This window comes from Dendrobates tinctorius, unplaced genomic scaffold, assembly GCF_039654945.1.
Source record: "Dendrobates tinctorius isolate UK_male_01 unplaced genomic scaffold, ASM3965494v1 ptg000049l, whole genome shotgun sequence".
Taxonomy (NCBI): Eukaryota; Metazoa; Chordata; class Amphibia; order Anura; family Dendrobatidae; genus Dendrobates; species Dendrobates tinctorius.
This window is the reverse complement of record NW_027361717.1, coordinates 20,065,099-20,088,942: the sequence shown is the minus strand read 5'-3', so window position 1 is coordinate 20,088,942 and position 23,844 is coordinate 20,065,099. Positions and strand designations below refer to the sequence as shown.

At 42.8% G+C, this 23,844-nt stretch overlaps 1 protein-coding gene across 2 annotated transcripts in view; it reads left to right on the top strand.

The window, feature by feature from the left end:
• EPHB1 (EPH receptor B1) overlaps positions 1-23,844 on the top strand; it is a 434,861-nt gene that overhangs the window by 202,993 nt on the left and 208,024 nt on the right. For both annotated transcript variants that reach the window (XM_073576520.1, XM_073576521.1), the window contains exon 3: positions 942-1,623. In XM_073576520.1, the coding sequence (XP_073432621.1) occupies positions 942-1,623 (682 nt within the window). The remainder of the gene's footprint in view (positions 1-941; positions 1,624-23,844) is intronic.

The window sequence follows — 23,844 nt, the reverse complement described above, 5'->3', positions numbered from 1 at the left end:
ATCCCTGCAGAGCCAACGCAGGAATCTGACGCCTAACACTTTCACTATACAGTATGGTTGATCATAACAATGGATACCTATGCTGCTGTAATACCCTGCATGTGGGGTAAGCAACAGAGAGAATCAGAAGAACTTTACTACATTTCTAATTGGAGATATTTGCTAATATTATTATTAGATATTGGGAAAGGATCTTGGAGATGAAAATATCCCTTTAAAGGTTTGTTTGATTTTTTAATTACCCAATATGTATTAAACCATTTATTATATACATAAGATAGGATGAGGGATAGGATGTCCAAAGATGAGGAATGTCACAGTTGCTCTAGAAGACAACAAACCAAGTGTGCTGGCTAACCCATAATTATTTAGATGAGGCCAATAGGTTTATTCTTGGCTTGGTAGTATCCTACTTGGCTTTGGTTGTGAAGGCCAATAGCAAAGCTATAGCGTACATGACTTCTCCATTACGAAGGTTCTATTTGGTTCACTCTCGATCATCTACAAATCAATGCATGAAGCTCTAGAGTGTGACTCCTCGAAAACTTGTGAACCTGTCTGGACAGTATGGTCAGATCAGGAGGAGAGAAATTCCTGTCCTTTCTATGCTTATCAGTCTATTAGACAGTCCTACTGGTGATTAACAGTTATCTCCATGCACAGTCATACAGGGAAGGTTGTCAATCACTGAATATTACCACCCACTGGACTCCTACACATATAAAGAGTGGGGCTTTAATGAATAAAACATAAGCTATGCTGATTCTTTTGTCACCAAAATACATAGTTTATCAATCTACACAGCTCCTAATACAAGGATGATCACAAGGTCACTATTTGGGTTGTAATCTGACACTGTGCCGCAGACTGACAGACCTTTACTACACAAGTGTATATGGATATTTTATAGAATATATAATTGCATTTTTTTTTTCTTGCAGTGGGAAGAAGTAAGTGGCTACGATGAAAACCTCAACACTATCCGCACATATCAAGTGTGTAATGTCTTTGGACCTAACCAAAACAACTGGCTCCGCACCACTTTTATTCCAAGGCGGAACGCCCAACGCGTCTATGTGGAAATGCGTTTCACTGTGCGGGACTGTAGTAGTCTCCCCAATGTGCCCGGATCTTGTAAGGAGACATTTAACTTATATTATTACGAAACAGACTCCCATGTTGCAAATAAAGACTCTGCCTTTTGGAACGATGCCCCTTATCTTAAAGTGGACACCATAGCTGCCGACGAGAGTTTCTCACAAGTGGACTTTGGTGGGAGGCTGATGAAGGTGAACACAGAGGTTCGCAGTTTCGGCCCATTGACTCGCAGTGGCTTCTATTTAGCCTTCCAGGACTATGGAGCATGCATGTCGCTCCTTTCCGTTCGTGTCTTCTTCAAAAAGTGCCCTAGTGTGGTTCAAAATTTTGCAGTCTTCCCTGAAACCATGACTGGGGCAGAAAGCACATCATTGGTGATATCAAGAGGCACCTGTATCCCAAATGCAGAGGAAGTAGATGTACATATTAAACTGTACTGCAATGGAGATGGCGAATGGATGGTCCCTATAGGAAGATGCACTTGCAAAGCTGGATATGAACCCGAGAACCACACTGTCTGTAAAGGTAAGAACTTGTCTATCGTGTCTATACATCTAACGATATCCTGTCAACAATATGTAGAGTTGATGTTATATCCCACAATGTTTGGGGACCTGATTAAAGGGGTGTTCCTATCTCAGACATTTAGACATCTTGTAAATATGCCACAAATATCTGAGATACATCAGATCCACATCCCAGCAGACCTATATCAAAAGAGGGTCTACTGTCCCTCTTCTAGCACCAAATTCTACTTGTGAGGTGGCCGTGAATACACACCTCTTTATGATGTCTTCCAGGGATGATCAAAAAGCTGAGCTTGGAGTTTTCTTGAACTCCCTTGGAAGTTATTTGAGACTGTCCACCTCTCTGCTGCATTGAAATTCGAGGAATGGGGACATCCATTTTCTAAGAAAACCTGTGCACCAGAGGTGAAACCCCCACCTAAGAACTTTTCAGTCTAATGTTTCAATTAGTGGACACAGCAAAGGTTACTCAAGATGATTCTTGACTGCTCACATCCCTAAATGTTAGAAATAGACATAAAGAACAGATGGTATACACTGTTAGTCACAACCATCTGGTCGAGGATTGTAAGAACTCAAGTAGAGTAATATATAACTTCATCTATGTGAGGGTTACCATGAGGGCTGCTTTAGAACATTACTAATTACTTGAATTCTAGTCATTTATTCTAAGAACGTAGCATAACCGGTCTCACATTCAGCCTCCACCTTCTGTCACCAATTACGTAGACCCCTCCAATAGGTTTCTCTAGATTCGTGAGCACTGTAAGGTGACATATTGGTTATCTACATCACAATGAAGTCTTGTTTCTTCTAGGAAAGTTTCATTTCCTAGGTGAATAATTTAATCAAGAGGCATCTGAATGTATAAGACACTACGACCACCATTCACTTACGGTATATTAGAGGTAATAGTAGATTTTCCTTGCGGAGGCCAACACTGGAGATTTATTCTTCCAAATGTTCCAGAATTCTGGCACTTTTTTGCGCTATATTTCAAAGTGTCTAGAAAGGAGTAGAAAAGAGTAATGAAAAATTCATTATTGGCACAAAATATTGGTCGAAAGTCAGCCAATTAAGAAGTGACATAAGTGATAAGTGCCCATTATGCACCAGATCTGTGACAAAGCTTGGAGTCACTGTGGTCATTTTGGCTCATCTTCTAATTATGAGACAGGATTAATAAATCTCCATAATTGTATCTTATCTGCTTCCAGGTTTATGAAGATAAATTGTTTGTTCTAGTTACACCTCTGTGAGTATGAGCCAATCACCACCCCACAGAAAACATTTAACTGGTGCCCCCCTCTGCTTATGAATGCATTACCGAATGCTCTGCCAGCTCCACTACGCTCTTCACCTCTTGGCCCAATTGCAGTGCTGCCCACTGTGGCAGTGCTTGTGTGTGCAAGAGCTTCATGCCTGCCCCGTGAGCCAGGCCATTCCAGCAGTCACAGACCTTAAATCAGCCACTGCAGCTATAGTTCAGATAAAGATACACAGAATAGTAGATGCTGTAGATAGTGTGGATAGATTATATGTATCGAAGCTAGATACTGTAGAAATATAGGAACTATAGATAGATAAATACTGTACATAGTAGATACTATAGCTAAATAACTAATGTATACACTCTATACAGGTAGATATACCGTACGTAGGTAGATACTATAGAAAGATATTGTATAAACTGTATATGGGTAGATGCTATACATAGATATACTGTATATGGGTAGATGCTATACATAGATATACTGTATATGGGTAGATACTACAGATAGATATACCATATATGGGTAGATACTATAGATATATTTTGTATACACTGTACAGTATATGGATAAATGCTATCGATATATATAGGTACCGTATATAGGTAGATACTATAGATAGATATACCATACAGTGGGGGAAATAAGTATTTGATCCCTTGCTGATTTTGTAAGTTTGACCACTGACAAAGACATGAACAGTATATAATTTTAAGGGTAGGTTAATTTTAACATTGAGAGATAGAATATAAAAAACCCCAAAAATCACATTGTATAAATTATATAAATTTATGTGTATTTTGCTGTGAGAAATAAGTATTTGATCCCCTACCAAAGATTAAGAGTTCTGACTCCTACAGACCAGTTAGACGCTCCTAATCAACTCGTTACCTGCATTAAAGACAGCTGTCTTACATAGTCACCTTTATAAAAGACTCCTGTCCACAGACTCAATCAGTCAGACTCTGACCTCTACAACATGGGCAAGACCAAAGATCTTTCTAAGGATGTCAGGGACAAGATCATATAACTGCACAAAGCTAGAATGGGCTACAAAACCATAAATAAGATGCTGGGTGAGACGGAGACAACTGTTGGTGCTGTAATTGAGGGACAGGACTGTAGTCGTGACCTGAATAACTGGTATATCCATGTCCAGTCCTTACCCTACTAAAAACTGTACTCTTCTCTTCAGCATACCTGTGTCTACAGATTCAGCTTCCTCTGGGCACTTCCCAGGCGATAACGGTCCCTCTACCAGGCAACCCCCAGCAATGGAGACACAGGTCAAGTTAACTTTAACACTTTCTTTACTGAGTACTTCACACATTACATCTACAGTTGGTACATCAAGACATCTACTAGTTTCCTCATCTTTCCCTTTCTGGCTGTTGCTTCTGTGCAGTAAACGCAAGGACCGAACTGTCCTAAACCGCTCCCCAGTTCCTTCCTGGCCTGACCTTGCCATGATGACAATTCTTTCTGTCTGTTTCACAACCAGACTCAAACTCCTCAGTCACCAAGTTTGGTTGCCTCTGGTAAAGCATCCGACCCGTCTTTACCAATCTCGTTGTGGCTCCAACGTCCTTCATTTCAGCTGTCCAACTGATTCCTGCCCTAAAAGCATCGGCCCAGGCGATAAGTCACCACATTCTTCCTTTCTTACACTGGCCCACTGCTATGATACACAGTGGCCGTGGGTAACAGTATGTTGCCTCCCTTAAACGTTACGGGACTGCCAAGCTGTCTGGGCCTATATCCCATGTGGACACTAGGGCACCAAGGCCCTGTCTGACCTAACTTTATAACCGACTTTCCTCTTACTACCCGGCAGCCCCTCCTACAATTAACCCTCTATAACCATCCTATCAACTATACCTATAAGGCCCACTAGTATACCCCCATCTAGTGGCCCTCAACAGAACTACACTTACCCGTGTCTATAGGAACAATATGCTAAAAGTGCCCTCCTCTAATGTCCCCAAAAGGATGCACTAACTTACCCTAACTGTACATGTGCAACAGACAAATTATATTATGCAATAATATAATACAGTAACAAAAGGCAATATATTACAGCTTTCTGCAAAATGGTAACACATACATGTGGCAATACCATTAACAATGAATGGTAATACATATTTTATATGTAGCAGTATCGCAGACATTTATCAATGACATATTTGTAAACATTAACAACCGGAAGGCAGCCAGAGGAAGGGAAGCAAGAAACACATTATATCTCACCCCCTTACACTGCAATAGTAAGAAAATGGAAGAAATACAAAATACAGAATGGCTGTCAATCAACATCGATCTGGGGCACCGTGCAAAATCTCACCTTGTGGGGTATCCTTGATCATGAGGAAGGTGAGAGATCAGGCTAAAACTACACAGGGGGAACTTGTTAATTACCTCAAGACAGCTGGGACCACAGTCACCAAGAAAACCATTGGTAACACATTACGCCGTAAAGGTTTAAAATCCTGCAGTGCTCGCAAAGTCCCCCTGCTCAAGAAAGCACATGTGCAGGCCTATCTGAAGCTTGCCAATGAACACCTGGATGATTCTGTGAGTGATTAGGAAAAGGTGCTGTGGTCAGATGAGACAAAAATTGAGGTCTTTGGCATTAATTCACCTCGCCGTGTTTGGAGGAAGAGAAATGCTACCCATGACCCAAAGAACACCATCCCCACTGTCAAGCATGGAGGTGGATACATTATGTTTTGGGGGTTTTTCTCTGCTATCTCTCAATGTTAAAACTAACTTACCCTTAAAATTATAGACTGCTCATGTCTTTGTCAGTGGACAAACTTACAAAATCAGCAAGTGATCAAATACTTATTTCCCACAATATATGTATGTAGATACTATAGATAGATATAACATATATAGTTAGATACTGTAGATAGATATGCAGCGGCCATAGCAGTGCAATTTGTCAGTGCCTGCCACAGACTAAGGGGAGCCTGATATGTCATGGACCGCAATACCCCGCTCTGGATGTGTCCCTATCCCCCATCTTCCCACTATTTAATCACGTGCTTTGGCAATGCTAACATGTACTTAGCCCTGCTAATAAAACCCATTTGAATTTTATTTAATTATACCATATGTAGGTTGATACAAAAGATTGATATACCACATATAGGTAGACACTATAGATAGATATACTTTATATAGGTAGACACTATAGATAGATATACGGTATATAGGTAGATACTATAGATAGATATACCACATATAGGTAGATACTATAGATAGATATACGGTATATAGGTAGACACTATAGATAGATATACGGTATATAGGTAGATACTATAGATAGAAATCGTATACACATTATATCATATGCACTGTATATGGGTAGATACTATACATAGATATACCATGTATAGGTAGATACTATAGATAAATACAGTACCTCTGTACCAGTCTGTCATTGTAAGTTTGTTTACTGTAAACGATATCTATAACTTTGTATGTAACCCCCCTTCTCATGTACAGCACCATGAAATTAATGGCGCTAAATAAATAAATAATAATAATATAAGATAGGTAGAAACTATGGATAGATATACTGTATGTAGGTAGATACTATAGATAGATCTCGTATACACCGTATATAGGTAGATACTATAGATAGATACTGGATATGGATATGAGCTTGATTGATTGCCTAATAAGAGATAATGGCGCAGATCGGCTACGTCGGCATATAGTAATACGCCACGCCTGGTATCTCAGACTGTGGCACACACTGGCCGCTTTGGCTTTCAGTATTTATTTATGGGCTCGATGGCGATTATATACAAATACTCATTATTTAGAAGGGTTCTGCACTCAAACCTTAATCAAGCCAAGGTCTCACCTCATTCTTAACCTCTCGGGACAAGAGGAAAAAAGTGCTTTTCCATCTCTAATCCTGTCCGCTGCAGTGTGACTTCAGCATAATGCAAAGTGGTTCTTTATTTTCGTGTTCACCCTGGCCTTTTGGGAAAAAACAGCCAATTACTCATTCAGAGGATTAAAGAGTAGCATAAAATGGTGAGAAAGCATTTAGACAAGGTCAATACAACAGCTTCCAAGTTTCTGATGAAAGACAGGCTGGCCCATGTTTACTAAGCAGCGCAATGATGTGAAAGATGAAAGCATGAGCGCAGTCATAGGGTGCAGGATGGGGTCAGTACATGGACAGTTACACTTTGCTTAATGTGGCTGACGCCTAAAAATCCATCCAACATGAGCTTTATACTTCATTTCTTGTGCCATTCCTCATCAATTTTGGCAGGGTCTGCTGACAATTATTGATAGTGGCTGTCAGTCTGGAGTCTGGACTATTGTTATCTGGAGGAAATAGAATGTACCTGCCTATTAGTGTTTATCCTTAAACCCCAGACGATGCAGGCGATTACTAGGACATCCAGAGCTCAGCTTATTGTCAATGATTTATTCAAAATGCAGAAAATATCTTCACCCCCTTCCTGATGTTGGGTGCCTTAGCACATACTACGTTGGGTGCAGATGTATGGAGCCGAGTCCCCTCCACTACAGGCAGGAGACGGCTGTGTTATACAGTCAGCACCTACTGCTAACAGCAGTGACGGGAGCTACTGGAGCTCTGAACACTACTGTTTAACCATTTGAATGCCACTGGAGATCTTTGACAGAGGCAATTATATAGTGAAATTGTATAGCACAACCATTCATACACACATTGGCCAATGAATTACTTTGAAAGCCAAGGGCCTACTGATGGCCATCTCAGTGCTCCTTTTTTACATTTCTCTTTTTTGAGTGAGAGAGAGAGAGGAGGTGATTTTGTTGGCTCAGTGGTTAGCACTGCACCCTTGTAAACAGTTAAGCAAATTGAAATGAAACAATCTCTAAAAGGCCTAAAGTTAAAGATGACACATTAAGGCTAGTTTCACACTAGCGTTTATTCCACACAGCGCACGGCGCGACTAAGCCCTGCCCCTGCCGGCTCCCTGCCCGCCCCATCCAGTCATCGCCGCCTACTATCGCACATGGACACTTGCGATCTGCGCACCCTATCTTTAGCATAGGGTGCGCAGATCGTGCGCTGGCCGTGCACTAGTAGGATTTTGGCATGCGCTGCGCACTTTTGAAGGTGCGCCAGTGTGCGCCGAAAGCAGCATGTTGCATTTCGGCGTGCTCGGCGCACCTTCAAAAGTGCGCAGCGCACGCCAAAATCCTACTAGCGCACGGCCAGCGCACGATCTGCGCACCCTATGCTAAAGATAGGGTGCGCAGATCGCAAGTGTCCATGTGCGATAGTAGGCGACGATGACCGGATGGGGCGGGCAGGGAGCCGGCAGGGGGCGGGGCTTAGCAGCGCCGTGCGCTGCGTGGAATAAACGCTAGTGTGAAACTAGCCTAGCTTAGTATTTTAGGCAAATATATATATATATATATATATATAGTCATTTTTTTCTTTATAAAAATTACAAAAAGGAAAATGGTCCAATGCAAAAGATTTGTGTGCTCAGATAACTTTGACCAAGATTTCAGACCTTAATTAGCCTGTTAGGGTTATGTCTTGTTCACCATCATCATTAGGAATGGCCAGCTGATGAAAATTTTCCAGCTTTATAAGAAAAATCCAGCCTCCTCTAACCTTGCTCCAAAAAACAGCATCCATGGATTCTTCTAAGCAGCAGCCTAGCACTCTGAAAATGAAAATTGTGGAGGACCACAAAGCAGGAGAAGGCTGTAAGAAGATAGCAAAGCATTCTCAAGTTGCCCTTTCCTCAGTTCAAAATGTAATTAAGAAATAGCAGATAACAGGAACAGTGGAGGTCAAGATAAGGTCTGGAAGACCAAGCAAAATTTCAGTGAGAGCTGCTTATAGGATTGCTAAAGAGGCATATCGGAACCCCCAGCTTGATTGCAAAAAACCTTCAGAGAGATTTAGCAGACTCTGGAGATGTGGAACATTGCTCTACTGTCCAAAGATACCTGCACAAATATGGCCTTCATAGAAAAGTCATCAGAAGAAAATCTCTCCTGTGTCCTCAGCATAGATTCAGCATCAGAAGTATGCAAAAGAACATCTGAACAAGCCTGATGCATTTTGGAAGCAAGTTCTGTGGACCAATGAGGTTAAAATACAACTCTTTGGCCACAATGATCAAAGGTATGTTTGGAGAAAAAAGGGATTTCAGGAAAATTTCAGGGAAAAGAGCATCCACTCCTTCTTGATCTAAATGTTTAGCACCGATAATCATGGGGTTGTTGTGACATGTGCCCCCAGTGCCCAATCAGCACTCGCGTCTCTGTACCCGCCTTTGGACAAATTGAACATGAAGAGGAAGTCCGGGCTGCAGCTGCTCTCTCAGTTCCTCTTCATGTTCCATTCAACAGGAGGCGGGGACAGTGACACCAGTGCTGATTGGATGCCAGGGTCATGTGTCCCAACATCACAGAAGCCCCAGAGAGAGCACGTGCTGACACCATAGGAACGGCGCCAGCACGGGAGGCGAGTATAGGCTTTTTATTTTATCAGGCCAAGGGGTATAAGAAATAGTAGTGGACAATTTCTTTAAACATGGGTGTGGATCAATCATGCTTTGGGTTTGTGTTGCAGCCAATGGCACGTGGAACATTTCACAGGTAGAGGGAAGAATGGATTCAATAAAATTTCAACAAATTCTTAATGCAAGCATAACACCATCTGTCAAAAAGCTGAAGGTGAAAAGAGGATGGCTTCTAGATATGGATAGTGATCCTAAACACACGTCAAAATCCACAATAGATTACCTCAAAAGGTGCAAGCTGAAGGTTTTACAATGGCCCTCACAGTCCCCTGATCTGAACATCATTGAAAATCTGTGGCTATGCCTCAAAATAGCAGTGTCTGCAAGACGTCTGGCTATGAAAAGCATTTAGAAGATGTGATGCTTTCAAAAGAGGGTGCAACTAGGTACTAACCATGCAGGGTGCCCAAACTTTTGCATCTGCCCATTTTCCTGTTCGTAATTTTTAAAATAAAAGAGATGAAAATATATATTTTTGATTTTTGCCTAAAATACAAAGGGAATTTTTTATATGCTCATGTGACCCTGGCCTAACCTGAAGGATTGGGTTGCCAGGTAATTTTTACCGCACAATGAACAATGAATGTCGTAATAACACCTAAAAAAAGAAAAGAAAAACAATAGTTGAATTACCAGTTGTTGTTTTTTTTTGTAAAATAAATGTACTAAAGGGCAACTCATTCAGTAAATAAACACGTCAATGGAAAAAAAAAGTTATGGCTGCTGAAAGGATGATAGGAAAAAACGGAAGCGTAGAAACGAAAAATGATCAGGTTGGGAAGGGATTAGCATAATCATTGCTGGGTGTCTGACAATGCTTTTCATCACTGTTAAAAAAACCCCAATCCACTTGTAAATGTGGCTGCTACTCGTGAAGAGACTAGCGGCTATCAGTAGTGTCCCTCTGTGGCGATCTGAAATGTCTGGAAGTATTCATTGTGACATTGGCACCCACTGTGTACATTGCTCGCACCCACAGGGCACCAGCGCTCGCTGACTGTCGGCACAATGGCTGCTCCTCTCTAATTGGCAGTCTCCTATAGTGTCCTACTGCTGTGTTACAAGACCGGCTGATGATCTGACAGTCAGCACCGGCTTCACCTCTCTTTATGCGCCCTCCGTCCTGCGAGCCGGTACATACATACTATTGTTTTATCAGAACTTACTTTCCATCCTTCCTGTGTATATACTTGTATCTATGATCCACACGGAAATACCAGAATATGGATGTAAATAAGTCTACGACCTATAAACAGGAAACGAGAGAAGAAGGAAGCCTGAATAAACCAGGAATATACGTCACATGGCAAATATTGGAGGAAATACAGATTTGTGCATTAGGCTGGAGTCACACACAACCATTAAAAAATCGGTCCCATTTTAACGGTACGAAATCGCACAAAGAATTCTTGGCCAGATATCCGTCTGTCATCCCATTTTCCGGCAAGGAACCAATTTTAATCGCATCTAAGCATCAAATTGACATCCAATGCCAATGCCTGATGCCCTATCCTGTAGACCTGGAGAAGTTGTGCGATTTAATCGCAAGTCACACGTGTGGTGCGTTTTCCATGCGTTTTTTTATCTCATCCATAGACTTGCATTGGGGAATCCGATCTGAAAATCGGTGACAATCGCAGCATGCTGCGATTGTCTCGGTCCGAGGATCGGATGCGATAAAAAATCGCATGATGTGAGCTGCCCCATAGAATAACAAAGGTTCGAAAGCAATGCAATTTTTTATCGCATTGCATTCGACCGTTTTAATCACTAGTGTGACCCCGGCCTAAGACCGGTAACTGTCCTGTTAGCTGAGCCGCATCCGGAGAAAGTTTCAGAATTCTGATCACACAGTTCTGAGGATTTTCTGCTTTTTAATATCTGTGTCAGGTCTGAGTGCCATTAATGCGCACCAGTAATTGGCAGCGGGAAAATATGTTAAGCAGTGAATATATTTGGCTAAATCCAGGATTATCTTCCTACTCGGGGATGAAGGGGATGGTTTAGGAATTCTACAATCAAGAAACTTTTCCAGTCCATAAAAATAATTGTACGAAGCATAATCCCAACGGAGCAGAGTGTGTGCTGATGTGACATAACTATGCCGCGCACTGTTACAGCACGGCCGCCGGCCTGAGTTTTACCATTTCCTGGACAACTCTGAAAATCCCAGACAAGCAAAGATTAGAAGTAATTTATATCTATAGCTTAAAGCGTGCCTGTCATTTCAGGTAACATTTCCAAATAAAGGGGTTATCCTGGACTATTTTACTTTTTCTTATGGGGCTAACATCTGCCTGTACTGCCCAGTGCCGGCTCAGACAGCTCACAGACCGCTCCTGCCGATGATTCTGCTGTTTCACATCAGCAGAGCAGCGCCTCCTCTTCCAGGCTTCTCAGTTGATGGGTCGTGACAGCCGATTCCCACAGCAGAGAGACAACTGTCAATCAGCATGACATCGGCAATCACATCCTATCAACAGGTCAGAGTGGAAGAGAAGCAGCTGCTCTGTCACAGTGACTTCACCAAAAGCGGGAGAATCACTAGCAAGAGTGGTCCATGATTGTTTTCAGTCAGCAGAGATCGGCACTGGGCACAACAGGCTGATTGTTAGCAAACATGTACACAAGTTCTTAGACCCATTAAATATAAAGTAGTCAATCTGTCAGCAGGTTTTTTGCTATAGAATCTGAGAGCAGCATAATGTAGGGAAAGAAAGCCTGATTCCAGTGATGTATCACTTACTGGGCTGCTTGCTGTAGTTTTGATAGAATCCATGTTTTCTCAGCTGTAGATGTAGCAGTGACCAGAATGCTGAGCTCTGTATAACTCGCCCACAGCATTGATTGGCAGCCTTCTGTGTGCATGGTACATTGTCAGCAAGCTACCAGTCAGTGGTAGGGGCGGGGTTACACTGATTAGCCTGACTGTTCTGCAGGTGAGATGTGGTCCTGTTGTGATAATCTTCTGCTGATAAAAACAGATTGTATTGATACTACAGCACACCGCCTAATAAGTGACACATATATGGAATCAGGCTCTTCTGCCCTACATCATGCTTCTCTCAGATTAAATAGCAATAACCTGCTGACAGATTTCCTTTCAGCTGTCATGTATGTACATGGGAAATGGTGCTATTTTGGGCTATAATATGATTTGCATTGTTCAGCAATTCACCCTATGCAGAGTCTATCTCTAATTTTTATGTGTCTCTGAGCTGGTGGGTGTAAACTAGCTGATGTTCATCTCCTCAGAGAGTGATGGATTCCTGCTATTCTTTCTTTATAGTACACATACAAAAGAATCTGCAGTAGCATGGAGGGCATTATACAACAGTACTGGGCAGGATGGCTGTGAGTCCAGCACTGATGTTACTGGTGTCTGCTTAGTCTTTCATTAAGTGCTCCTCACTCTCCCTTCCCCTCCCCTCTCCATAGAATGTAATTGGATGTGTAATCTGTCATCTCACTGTGCAGGCAGTCCGTTTGCTTTGGCCGAAATGGGTTTGAGCTGTTTTTATCTTCAGAGTGGATGTAAGATCAGGAGGCAGGGGGTAAGGATAGAAGTAGCTCATAAGTGGTGCAGATTTCTTTGATACGATGTATTACAAAATTTCTAATATTTCCTTGTACTATTTATTTATGCAGTTCGTTGAAATCACGATGATCATTAAAAAAGGTGCTCCTGGGAATAAAAATGATTGCTGCACATCTTCAGACTGTTTAAATAAAATACCTATTACATTGATCCCCAACACCTCCTGTATTGGCAGTTACCTGATCCCTGCAAGTCTCTGCTTGTTATAGGAGGAGTCAGAGGGTCCTGCTCACAAGATTCCAATCTATAAGGAAATAGCAGGGATACAATAGGTAGAATGTGCTTATCATGTCCAGTCCGGCCATCATTATTATAACTAGGGCATTACAAATAAACTGCGTGATCCAGTCATCAGCCAGTATCTGGCTAAGAGGAGTTTCTGTGTGCTATTGGATGCAAGTGTGGGGAAGATGACTTGATGGACAGACTTGACTGGAAGTAGGAGGGGACGGTTTGTGCACTATAGACGGAGATTGGCAATGACAGAAGGGTAACAGCTGGGAAAGATAGAAAAGCTAGTGCAGTACCTAGAATTGACCACAAGATGGCAGGGGGGAGAGTAGTTCAGGACTTGACATCAGCTTAGGGCTTAAGAAACCGCTTAGTCATGGGGGGCGGGGAGATAGGAACCCAGGAGGGAAATTCCCAGTGAGAGAGGGGATAAATCGGACAGGTTGGGGTTCCAGGCTAGGTTAGTCCCGGGAGAAGCTCAGGTGGAGAGACTCACCACAGAAGACTGACGACGGTGGAGAGCTCAACCAAGGGACTGACAGGAGAAGATAGTCAGGGGGGTGGCCCTGACACAACGTACTGCAGGACAGATGAGGCCCCCGGGGGTACCGATTGGACGACGACCTCGGGCAGGTGAAGCGCTGGTGGTAGACTGGTCTAGGACAGCCCCAGCGAAAGATCCGCGAGGAACGTCACCATGACTGAAGGAAAGGTGAAGGTACCAGGGCCTGGATACGGAGAGCTGTAAAGGTACTGCGGTGTATGGCTACGGTCGTCAGGAGGACAGCCAATAAACTCGAACCTGTTACAATTGGAATCTGCCTCCGTCTCATCTTTGCATGGTCTGGTCACGGTAAGCAGTGGACCAACCCCCAATCCTGGCCATTACCACACATGAAAGATGTGAACACAGACGAATAAGAAAGACCAAATTTCAAGAAAAAATTAGAAGGGAGAACATGGGAGAGTTAAATTAGTGAAGGGATGTAATAGGACTGTCTAAATAAAAGTGATTTAAAGCAGGCTTAAAAATGTGGCACTTAGGTATTAATAGGCTTTTCACTTGTTGTTCATTCCAGAAAACTGGCACAGCACAAGAGAAGTCTTGGAAACGGAAATGGGATGTTCAGATTACGGAGGATGCTAGTCTAAAGGTCCCATTACATTTAGCAATGCACCAACGATCCCGACAACGATACGACCTGGTCAGGATCACTGGTGCATCGCTAAATGATCGCTAGTGAGCTGCCACACAGGCAGATCTCACCAGCAATGCAGCAGCGGTCGGGGGTCATTACTTACCTGTCAGACGGCAGCTCTGCACGACTTCCTCCCACATCCATGGAGTCGCTTGTCGGTGCCAGCAGGAAGCCAGCGGGGGGGCCGGTCGGAGGTAAGTGTCACATTTAGCGAGATCGCTAGCAATATCGCTGTTGCGTCACAAAATTGGTGACGCTTTAGCGATCTCGCTCGCGATCTCACTATATGTGAAGGGGGCATTACTGTATATTAGTTGCAAAACAGAGTGCACAGCTAGGGTGATAGACAGAGATGAGGGAGGATATATAGGGTGGTGCAGTACTGTGGAGAGCTTTTTGGATGAGAGTGGTGAGTTTATCCTCTACTCTGTAGTGAATGGGCAAACACTGTAATGACTGGCACAAGGTGGAAGCATCTGTATAGCTGATGGACAGAAATACGACCCTGGCTGCCAGACTCTGGTCTCCCTCATACAAAACTTTCTCCACTCCAATCCAACCTATCAGTGGAGAGTTGTAGTAGTCCAGACAAAAATGAATAAGAGGGTCACTATAAGTAAGAATCATGAAAGTGAACCTGTCACCAGTTTTTTTCGATATACACTAGTTCCACCACGTTTTAGCCCCATGTGACAGCTTTCTATTCACCCTGCAAGGCAAAAAAAAAGACCTTTTCTTATACCCACTTATGGGGCGGTACAGTCCTATGGGCATCACTGGTCCTGGTCCGGTGCCTCCTCTCTTCTTGTGTTGCTGTCCTCCATCCTTGCTTTATGTGGATGACATGGAACCTCAGCACCACAAAGAGAATGAGACTGTAGGTCTTGCTGCAGTGTATATTTATTTTGATCCGGCAAGAAGTCAAAAACAGATATGGTCCAACGTTTCGAATGAGATCGGTCTTTGTCAAGGACTTCTGTTGCGGGTGCAGGTAGGCAGAAATCTAGTAGAGCAATGACTTAAATCGTAAGATTTCTTCCTTGTCAAGGAGGGCCCGTGTGGAGCAGGAACCGGGAATCAGAAAATGTGGCAAGTAGGGAGTTAACCGAGGGCGAATTTATGGATACTTGGCAACCTTGGGCTACGACGAGACGTCAGTGGAGACAAGAACAAATGTCTTTTTTACACTGACATAAGATGGATTTCAAATTAGAAGGAGAACGACCAGCACACCATCTTTTTGAAAGAATTGTGTGCTTGAGGAAGGAACTCGTGGCCAAGACTAATTGAGGTAGGAACCTCAGCACCACAAAAAAAATGAGATTGTACGTCTTGCTGCAGTGTAAATATATTTAGATCCAGCAAGAAGTCAAAAACAGATATGGTCCAATGTTTTGACTGGGATTGGTCTTTGTCAAGGACTTCTGTTGCGGATGCAGGTAGGCAGAAATCTAGTAGAGCAATAACGTAAATCGTAAGATCTCTTTCATGTCAAGGAGCACCTCTGTGGAGCAGGAGCCGGGAATCAGGAAAGGCGGCAAGTAGGGTGTAAGCCGTGGGCAAAATTATGGATGGTTGACAACCCTGGGCTACAATGACAAGTCAGGAGAGACAAGAACAAATGTCTAAGGCCTCTTTCACACTTCCGTTTCTTACAATCAGAAACAATCCGCCAGGTTTTGAAAAAAAACGGATCCTCAATTTTTTTTTGAGGATCCGTTTTTTTCCCATTGACTTGCATTAATGGCGGATTGTTGTCCGTTGCATCCGTTTTTTGTGAGGATCCGTCAAAAGTTGCTGTCCGTCACCATCCTCAAAGATTTCAGAACGGAGCTTGTAACGTTTTTTTCTCTGGCGGATCCTCCAGACACACATTTAACCCGAAATTCTTTCTGGGTGCCGGACAAAAATAAAAAAATTCTCTCTCTCTCTCTCTCTCTCTCTTTTCCCGGCCAGCGATTCCTTTAAATTTCTTCATTTTCAGGATCCGTCTGAAAACGGATCCTGTGCCATCCGTTCACATCAGTTTAGAACGGATCCGCTTGTCCGCCTTTTTGGCGGATTATAACTGATGCAAAAAACTGAAGTGTGAAAGAGGCCTTACTTGCCCTGATGTAAGATGGATTTCAGACACTGGCAGAAGGAAGAGATCTCAGCAGGCGTACAGGCACTCAATGCCGAAAACAACCTGACACGATCAATTTAATAAGAATAAACATTGCACAAGGTTCTGCCACACTGCCTCAGTGATGTCCGATCCACGGCCCGGCGGAGTGTATGGCATGCTGAGCTCTCATAACGATGGTGTCAGTAGGGAGGTTATTAAAAATTGATTCATTTCTCGGCAAGGAAGCTAAACCTCGTTCCTGGATTAGAGAATAAATTCAGGTCTGTGGTTTATTGTGCATGGCCGTTGTCACTTCGTGTTACAGACACAGCTGAAGATGGCACCGTGATTCAGCGTACATTCAATTGCTGGATTGTAGCCTCTAAAACCCCAGGTTATGACGGATACTCTCATTAAATCCTTAGAATAGGTCAGAAAATATCAGTGAGCTTTAAGGTTTCAGATTCCCAGGTAAGCACTGATTTTCAGTGTAGACGACTCATCCTATACCACCATTAATCAGGAGCAGTTGATTAAAGGGGTATTCCCATCAGATGGGCATACATGTCTGTAGGCCATGACTGTTTGCCTCTTTTCGCTCCCGTTTGAAAAAAACATTCATTGTGACCTTTCATGTCTATCTCACCTTGAGGTACTGTACTTCTCCACTGAACAGATTCACTTCAACCATTAAAGGGGCTATTCGCTGCTTGGACAACCCATTCTTAAATGCCACATTCCCCTGAAATAATAAAATAAGAAAAGTTTATACTCACCTCTCGCAACAGCATCATTCCAGCAATGCCGGTGCAGGGTCTCCTGGTGCTTATATGACATTGTCATCTCACGTGAAAGCTGTAGACAATCAGAGGTCACTGATCATCTGCTGTTCATATACTCCATCAGAGCAGATATCCGCCTGATTGTCTGCAGCACTCTTGTGACAACAATGTCACGTGAGTGTCAGAAGACCCAGCACTGACATCGCTGGAACAGCACCAATGTTGGAGATGAGTATTAGGGCACCGTTACACTTAGCGATGCACCAGTGATCCCGACCAGCGATATGACGCAGTCAGGATCGCTGGTGCATCGCTAGGTGGTCGCTAGTGAGCTGCCACTCAGGCAGATCTCACCAGCGACATCGCTGGGGACGGGGATCGCTACTTACCTGTCAGACGCGGCGATCCTGCGTCCTCCCGCCCGGCTCCACGCGTCGCTCGTCGTCACAGCAGGAAGCGCCGCAGGAAGTGACCGACGAGGAATGGTCCAGCAGCTTCTCGCGCGATCAGCTATAACCAGCGGGGGAGCCGGTCGGAGGTAAGTATCACATGCAACGATATCGCTAGCAATATCGCTGCAACGTCACAAAATCGGTGACTTTACAGCGATATTGCTAGCGATATCGCAGTGTGTAACGGGGGTTAAGCTTCTCTTACGCTACTCGGTGTACTCTGGCATGAGATGTCAAAGTAGTGGACAATGCCTTTAATGACAGATATGTGGCCTAGGAGCGCCACACAAGGATAAGGTTACATGGCCATTTTCTCTCCACCCAAGAAAATTAATCCAATTATGCTAATCACATGCTGATCAGAGTTTGACCAGAATGTCATCAGAGTGGAATCTGAATTTTTCCAAGTTGGATAGAAAAGAATAAAATGTTCAGCACCTTCTTCATTATGTCAATTTGGGAAGATCGGACTGCACTCGAATGTAATCTGAGTTTGATCCGATTTTTTTTTCTATGAATTCATAGACATGAATGGGCAAGTGCCGTCCGATTCTGAGAGGCAAATCGTGCAATTTTCAAGTGGTCTGTGCACAGCCCCAAAGAATAACATGGAAACGAGTGCTACCAGTCAAAACCAAGCATAGCACTCGTCCGATTAAAATGGTCGTTTGCATGAGCCCTTACACTGGTCCTAAAGCTGTCATGATCCAGGACGGGGTTTCGCTTTGGCCCATCCTGGTCAGACTGGGGGTTAATTGTTCTGCCTCTCTCTGGCAGAGGGCGGCTATTTAATGTTAACTGGACCTAGGTCCGGTGTCAGTTATACTCCTGCCCTCGGCTGAGTTAGTTGACCTCTTGTATACGTGTGCCTTGTGCCTGATAACTTGTTGCTTGTTTGGTTGTGATCTGGTTCTGTCCCTGTTATGAGTTCTGCCTGCCCCTCTTGTACCACACCGCTCTCTTGTGTATGACTCTCTGCTTGTGACTCGACTGCTCTCTGCTCGTCCCTTTGGTACTGCACCGCCCTCTTGTGTATGACCTTTGGCTTTGTCTGACCTCCTGTCTGTTTACCCCTCCTGTACCTCGTTGGCCCGTACTGTGTATGACCTCCGTTTTGCCTGACTCTGAGTTTTCTACCTTCTCTGAAAGCAGGACGCTAAGCCCCACCCCCTTGCAGTCACATGACCGTAGGTCCTGTGCCGGCTTGCTAAACTTCAGCGTTCAGGTCCTGTGCATCTGTACTTTCTGGCTGTTCTTGTCCCCAGGGGTCCCTACAGTGCGGGTGAGTCCCTGCTCAGCGGAGGCTGTACGCCGGCGCTGTCAGGATTCTGATAAAAGCACTGCCACCTCTATGCTCTGTAACTTTATACGACTTTTTGAATGATGACAATCCTTGATTGCTAGTTAAGGGCATACGCAAGTTAAAAGATGGTCAGGGGATGGTTTTGGTCAGGGGAATAGAAAGTCATAAATACTTTAATTTTTCAATGAGGATCCTGTCTTCTGTATATTTCCCACATATTTAAAGAAACCCTCCTCCTCCTCCCATCAAAGTTTTTATTCTCTTAATATATTGCATTCATCATATTATATATCACTGTGCACTTACAGTTACTCATTTTGCCATTCTACCCAGCTAATTCTTCTCTTTTCCATTAGATCTATCACATCATATGATTAAAAACTGACTTGCTGAATCCTTCTAAGATCTATATAGAAACAGGAGGTCAATTTTCCCTGTATGAGCCTTGAGTCACTGCAACAGTCCCTGGCAGGAGGAGGAGCTGAGCAGTTGGGTCAGGAGTTGAAGAGAGGAATGATTTCTGCAGCGAAAAGAGACTTCCTGTTTCTACATAGAGCAGAGAAAAGAGAAGAATGAGCTGGGTCGAAAGGCAAAGTGAGCAATTGTAAGTACCCAGACCTATATAATATGATGACTGCAATATAATAAGACAATAAAAACTTTGATGGGAGAAGGGCTTCTTTAAAGAGGTTGTACAGGAATAAAAAAGAAAATATAACATATCTCCTTTCTCAGTGATACAGCTGTCTACAGTTTGTGTATGATGTTAAAGGGAGCCTGGCAGCAAAAAATGACTGTTCAAACCAAGCATGGACTTTTGGTGCTCCCTTCCTTTGCATTGCCAAACATTTCACGAGATCTTCCCACCTAAATGTTTTGTATCTACCTCTGCCCCCTATTCTTTGATTGACAGATCTGGCTTTACAGGGACCAGAGGAGGGAGCAGACTGATATAGTTACCGTAAGTAGGTGGGAAGAGGCTCTGATCTGTTTTGTGACTGGTTTGAATCGTCATTATCAGACAGAACCTGTGGAGAGGTGTGGCGCTGTTCATAAAAGAAAGCAGTTTTTTTTGTAATCATGAGCAATCCCAATACCATTAGGTCTGAAAATTGACAATGAATAAGCTTTTGCTATCGGGTGGGGATATGAAGGTCAACACTAGAGGGGGGATACAACAGTGTAATAAAAAGTATCATAGTCTGATTTCATGCTTTACATTTCAGAGTCGCACTCTCTTTTTCCCCTTTTCCATAATGCAGCAGTTGCCTTATTATTAATAAATGGTGTCTGACGGGTTCGCCTACTCAGCAGTTCTCAAAGTGTTAAATTCTGCAGCTTTGTAAGTAGTTGTTCCAGACACCGAGCGATCCATATACAGAGAAAACGCTGCGCATCGAAAAAAGCGTATCAATCACTGCGGCACTAATCAGAGTTCCCTTTACACCGACCAATTAAAGAGAAACATGAAAGACTTGTACGGTCCTTTTGAAGTCAGCCGTTTCGCTCCCTTCCTGATGCAGCAGATGCTGGTAGGCAGGCTCATGCCATCCTTGATCTGCCTGCTTGTCTATGTGTTTTTCCTAAACTTTTGAAGACTTGGAACACAAAGTTAAGAAATGTGAAATAGCTGCTTTGTTTGCAGACTAGGTGAGAAATGAAAGGGAGTCTGTCAGCAAATAATGACTGTTCAGACCAAGCACAGGTGCTAGGTCATTGTTCCTTCCCACCTGCTTGTTTTGCATCTTTATCCACCCTCCCCTTCCTTGATTGACAGCTCTTACCGCGAGGAGGATGAAGATACAGGTGAGTCTCACAAAATTAGAATACCATCAAAAAGTTAATTTATTTTAGTTCTTCAATACAAAAAGTGAAGCTCATGTATTCTATAGAGTCATTAGAGACCTCAAGCAGCTTGGATTGTCTGTCTTTCCACTCTTCCTCCAGACTCTGGGGCCTTGATTTCCAAGGTCTAGGTCTGTAGATCAAAAATAAGTAGATGGGAAGGAGCATTAAACTGTGTGACCAAGCTAAAGGCACACTGAGTACTTGGTTTGAATAGACATTTTATGCTGGAACATAGCATACAGTCCCCTCCTGTTCAACACTGTGTCTGTTACAAGAAAAATAGCTACCCTGAGATAATACGGTAATCTTCTGCTCCAGAAACATTCAACCATCACTTCTGTGATAGGACTAGAATTCCCTTGTGGGAGCCAATTATATCTGGTGACAGGAAAAAGCTCAAAATTGAACTGCATACAATAATAAATAGATCTCTTAGACCTGATGAGGTTGGTGTACTGATTTAGAAACCTCCTTGTCAAAATGGCGGTATAATCCTTTCCGGACTCGTAAAGTGTTAATTTTATGGAAAACTTTTTAAAAGGTTTATGAAACAATTTAGAGTTGGGTTTCAAAGTAAGTACAACTGCCTCATCAGGTATAATAGATCAATGTAGTACAACTTACAGTGTATATTATCAAATCTGGTGACCGGTCCACATTAAACTGTCACCAGTGAAACATTTTCTGACATTTTTTTCAAGTTTCCTTCACATATGTTTGCGTTTGCGTTAAGTGTTTTTCGCGGCATTTTTTACAGTCTTTTAATATATTCTATATATTTGTACTTAGGTTTTTTTGGGGGGTGATTTTTAAGTCCTATAGAGAAGTTTATAGGAAAAATTCTAGGAAAAAAAAACACTATACACCCAGAGCATGGTGTGCTTTGAAAAAGATGAAAAAACTTGAAAATGTCAACACAGAAAGCTCAAAAATGGCAAAAACTAAAGTTCTGTGGATGTAGTGTATAATGTAGTAAATAATGGAAAAGTAAGCCACTATAATTCCATATATTTGCTGCATGGCCCACTATAGACGGGAATATTGGGCTGAGCTTGTCGGGTCATTTTCATTCCTGGCGAGATCCGCGCTTTATATGTGACAGTGACGTCTGCTTTATATGTCTACTACAATGTGACAGCCAGTAATGATTTTGCAGCCTACCATCTGGCGCTGGAGATTGCAAGGTGACTTTTAGGGATATCGTATGAGATTTATAAAAACCTGTGCAAAGAAAAATGAGCACAGTGACCCGTATCAGCCCATCTGGTCAATGCTTTTATGTGGAAAAATCTCAGAAATATTACTCCCAGGTGAGAACTTGGAAATGTGCTTCTTTGAAGATCTGCAAACAGGATAATTCACCACCAGGGTAGGTTCACGTGAGCGAACAAACAAAAAAATCGCTCAGGGTTTCATCCAGAAAACTCTTTGTTTTTCTCACTTGTCATCCGTGTACAATCTTTTTTGTAAAGCAGCGGCTATTAATAAGAAACCATTCACACTTTCCTATGTTACGGAATTTATCTGTAAAAATCGGATGCAGTACTGCGGCTCCATATTTATTTTACGCACCCATAGACTTGGATGGGTGAGGCTCCCCAATTTAAGGAAGAAATCAGACCATAGTGTGATTTTTTTTTTTTAAGTACAGTCAGTGAAAAAAAAATTGTTTATCTGCATCACCTTATTGATTAACATTGGTCGGAGCACTGTTGTTTTTTTCCATGTACATCACTTGAACCGAAAAAAACGGTGATGTGACCATACCCCAACAGAGATTTATTAATTTGCTATTTACAAGACAATAGATATGGATCCATAGCCTAAAATTTCTGTATCGAGGAGATATATACACGCGTGGTCAAAATCGTTGGTACCCCTCGTTTAATAACAGAAAAACCCACAATGGTGACAGAAATGACTTGAATCTGACAAAAGTAGTAATAAATCAAAAATCTATGAAGATGAATAAATGAAAGTCAGACATTGCTTTTCAACCATGCTTCCACAGAATTTTTTTAAAAATAAAACTCCTGAAATAGGTCTGGACAGAAATGATAGTACCCCTGAAAATAATGTGTTCCTGTGACTATAGCTGCACATATTATTCAGAAATTTAAGCTCCATGGGACTGTAGCCAACCTCCCTGGACGTGGCCGCAGGAGGAAAATTGATGACAAATCAAAGAGATGGATAATACGAATGGTAACAAAAGAGCCCAGAAAAACTTCTAAACAGATTAAAGGTGAACTTCCAGCTCAAGTAACATCAGTGTCAGATCGCACCATCCGTTGTTGTATGAGCCAAAGTGGACTTCATGGGAGACGACCAAGGATGACACCATTGTTGAAAAAAATCATAAAAAAGCCAGACTGGAATTTTCCAAACTACATGTTGACAAGCCACAAAGCTTCTGGGAGAATGTCCTATGGACAGATGAGACAAAAATGGAACTTTTTGGCAAGGCACATCAGCTCTATGTTCACAGACAGAAAAATTAAGCATATCAAGAAAAGAACACTGACCCTACTGTGAAACATGGAGGAGGCTCTGTTATGTTCTGGGGCTGCTTTGCTGCATCTGGCACAGGGTGTCTAGAATCTGTGCAGGGTACAATGAAATCTAAAGACTTTCAAGAGATTCTACTGAGAAATGTGCTGCCCAATGTCAGAAGGCTTGGTCTCAGTCGCAGGTCATGGGTCTTGCAACAGGATGACCCAAAACACACAGCTGAAAACACCCAAGAATGGCTAAGAAGAAAACATTAGACTATTCTGAAGTTGCCTTCTATGAGCCCTGACCTAAATCCTATTGAGCATCTTTGGAAAGAGCTGAAACATAACGTCTGGAAAAGGCAACCTTCAAACCTTC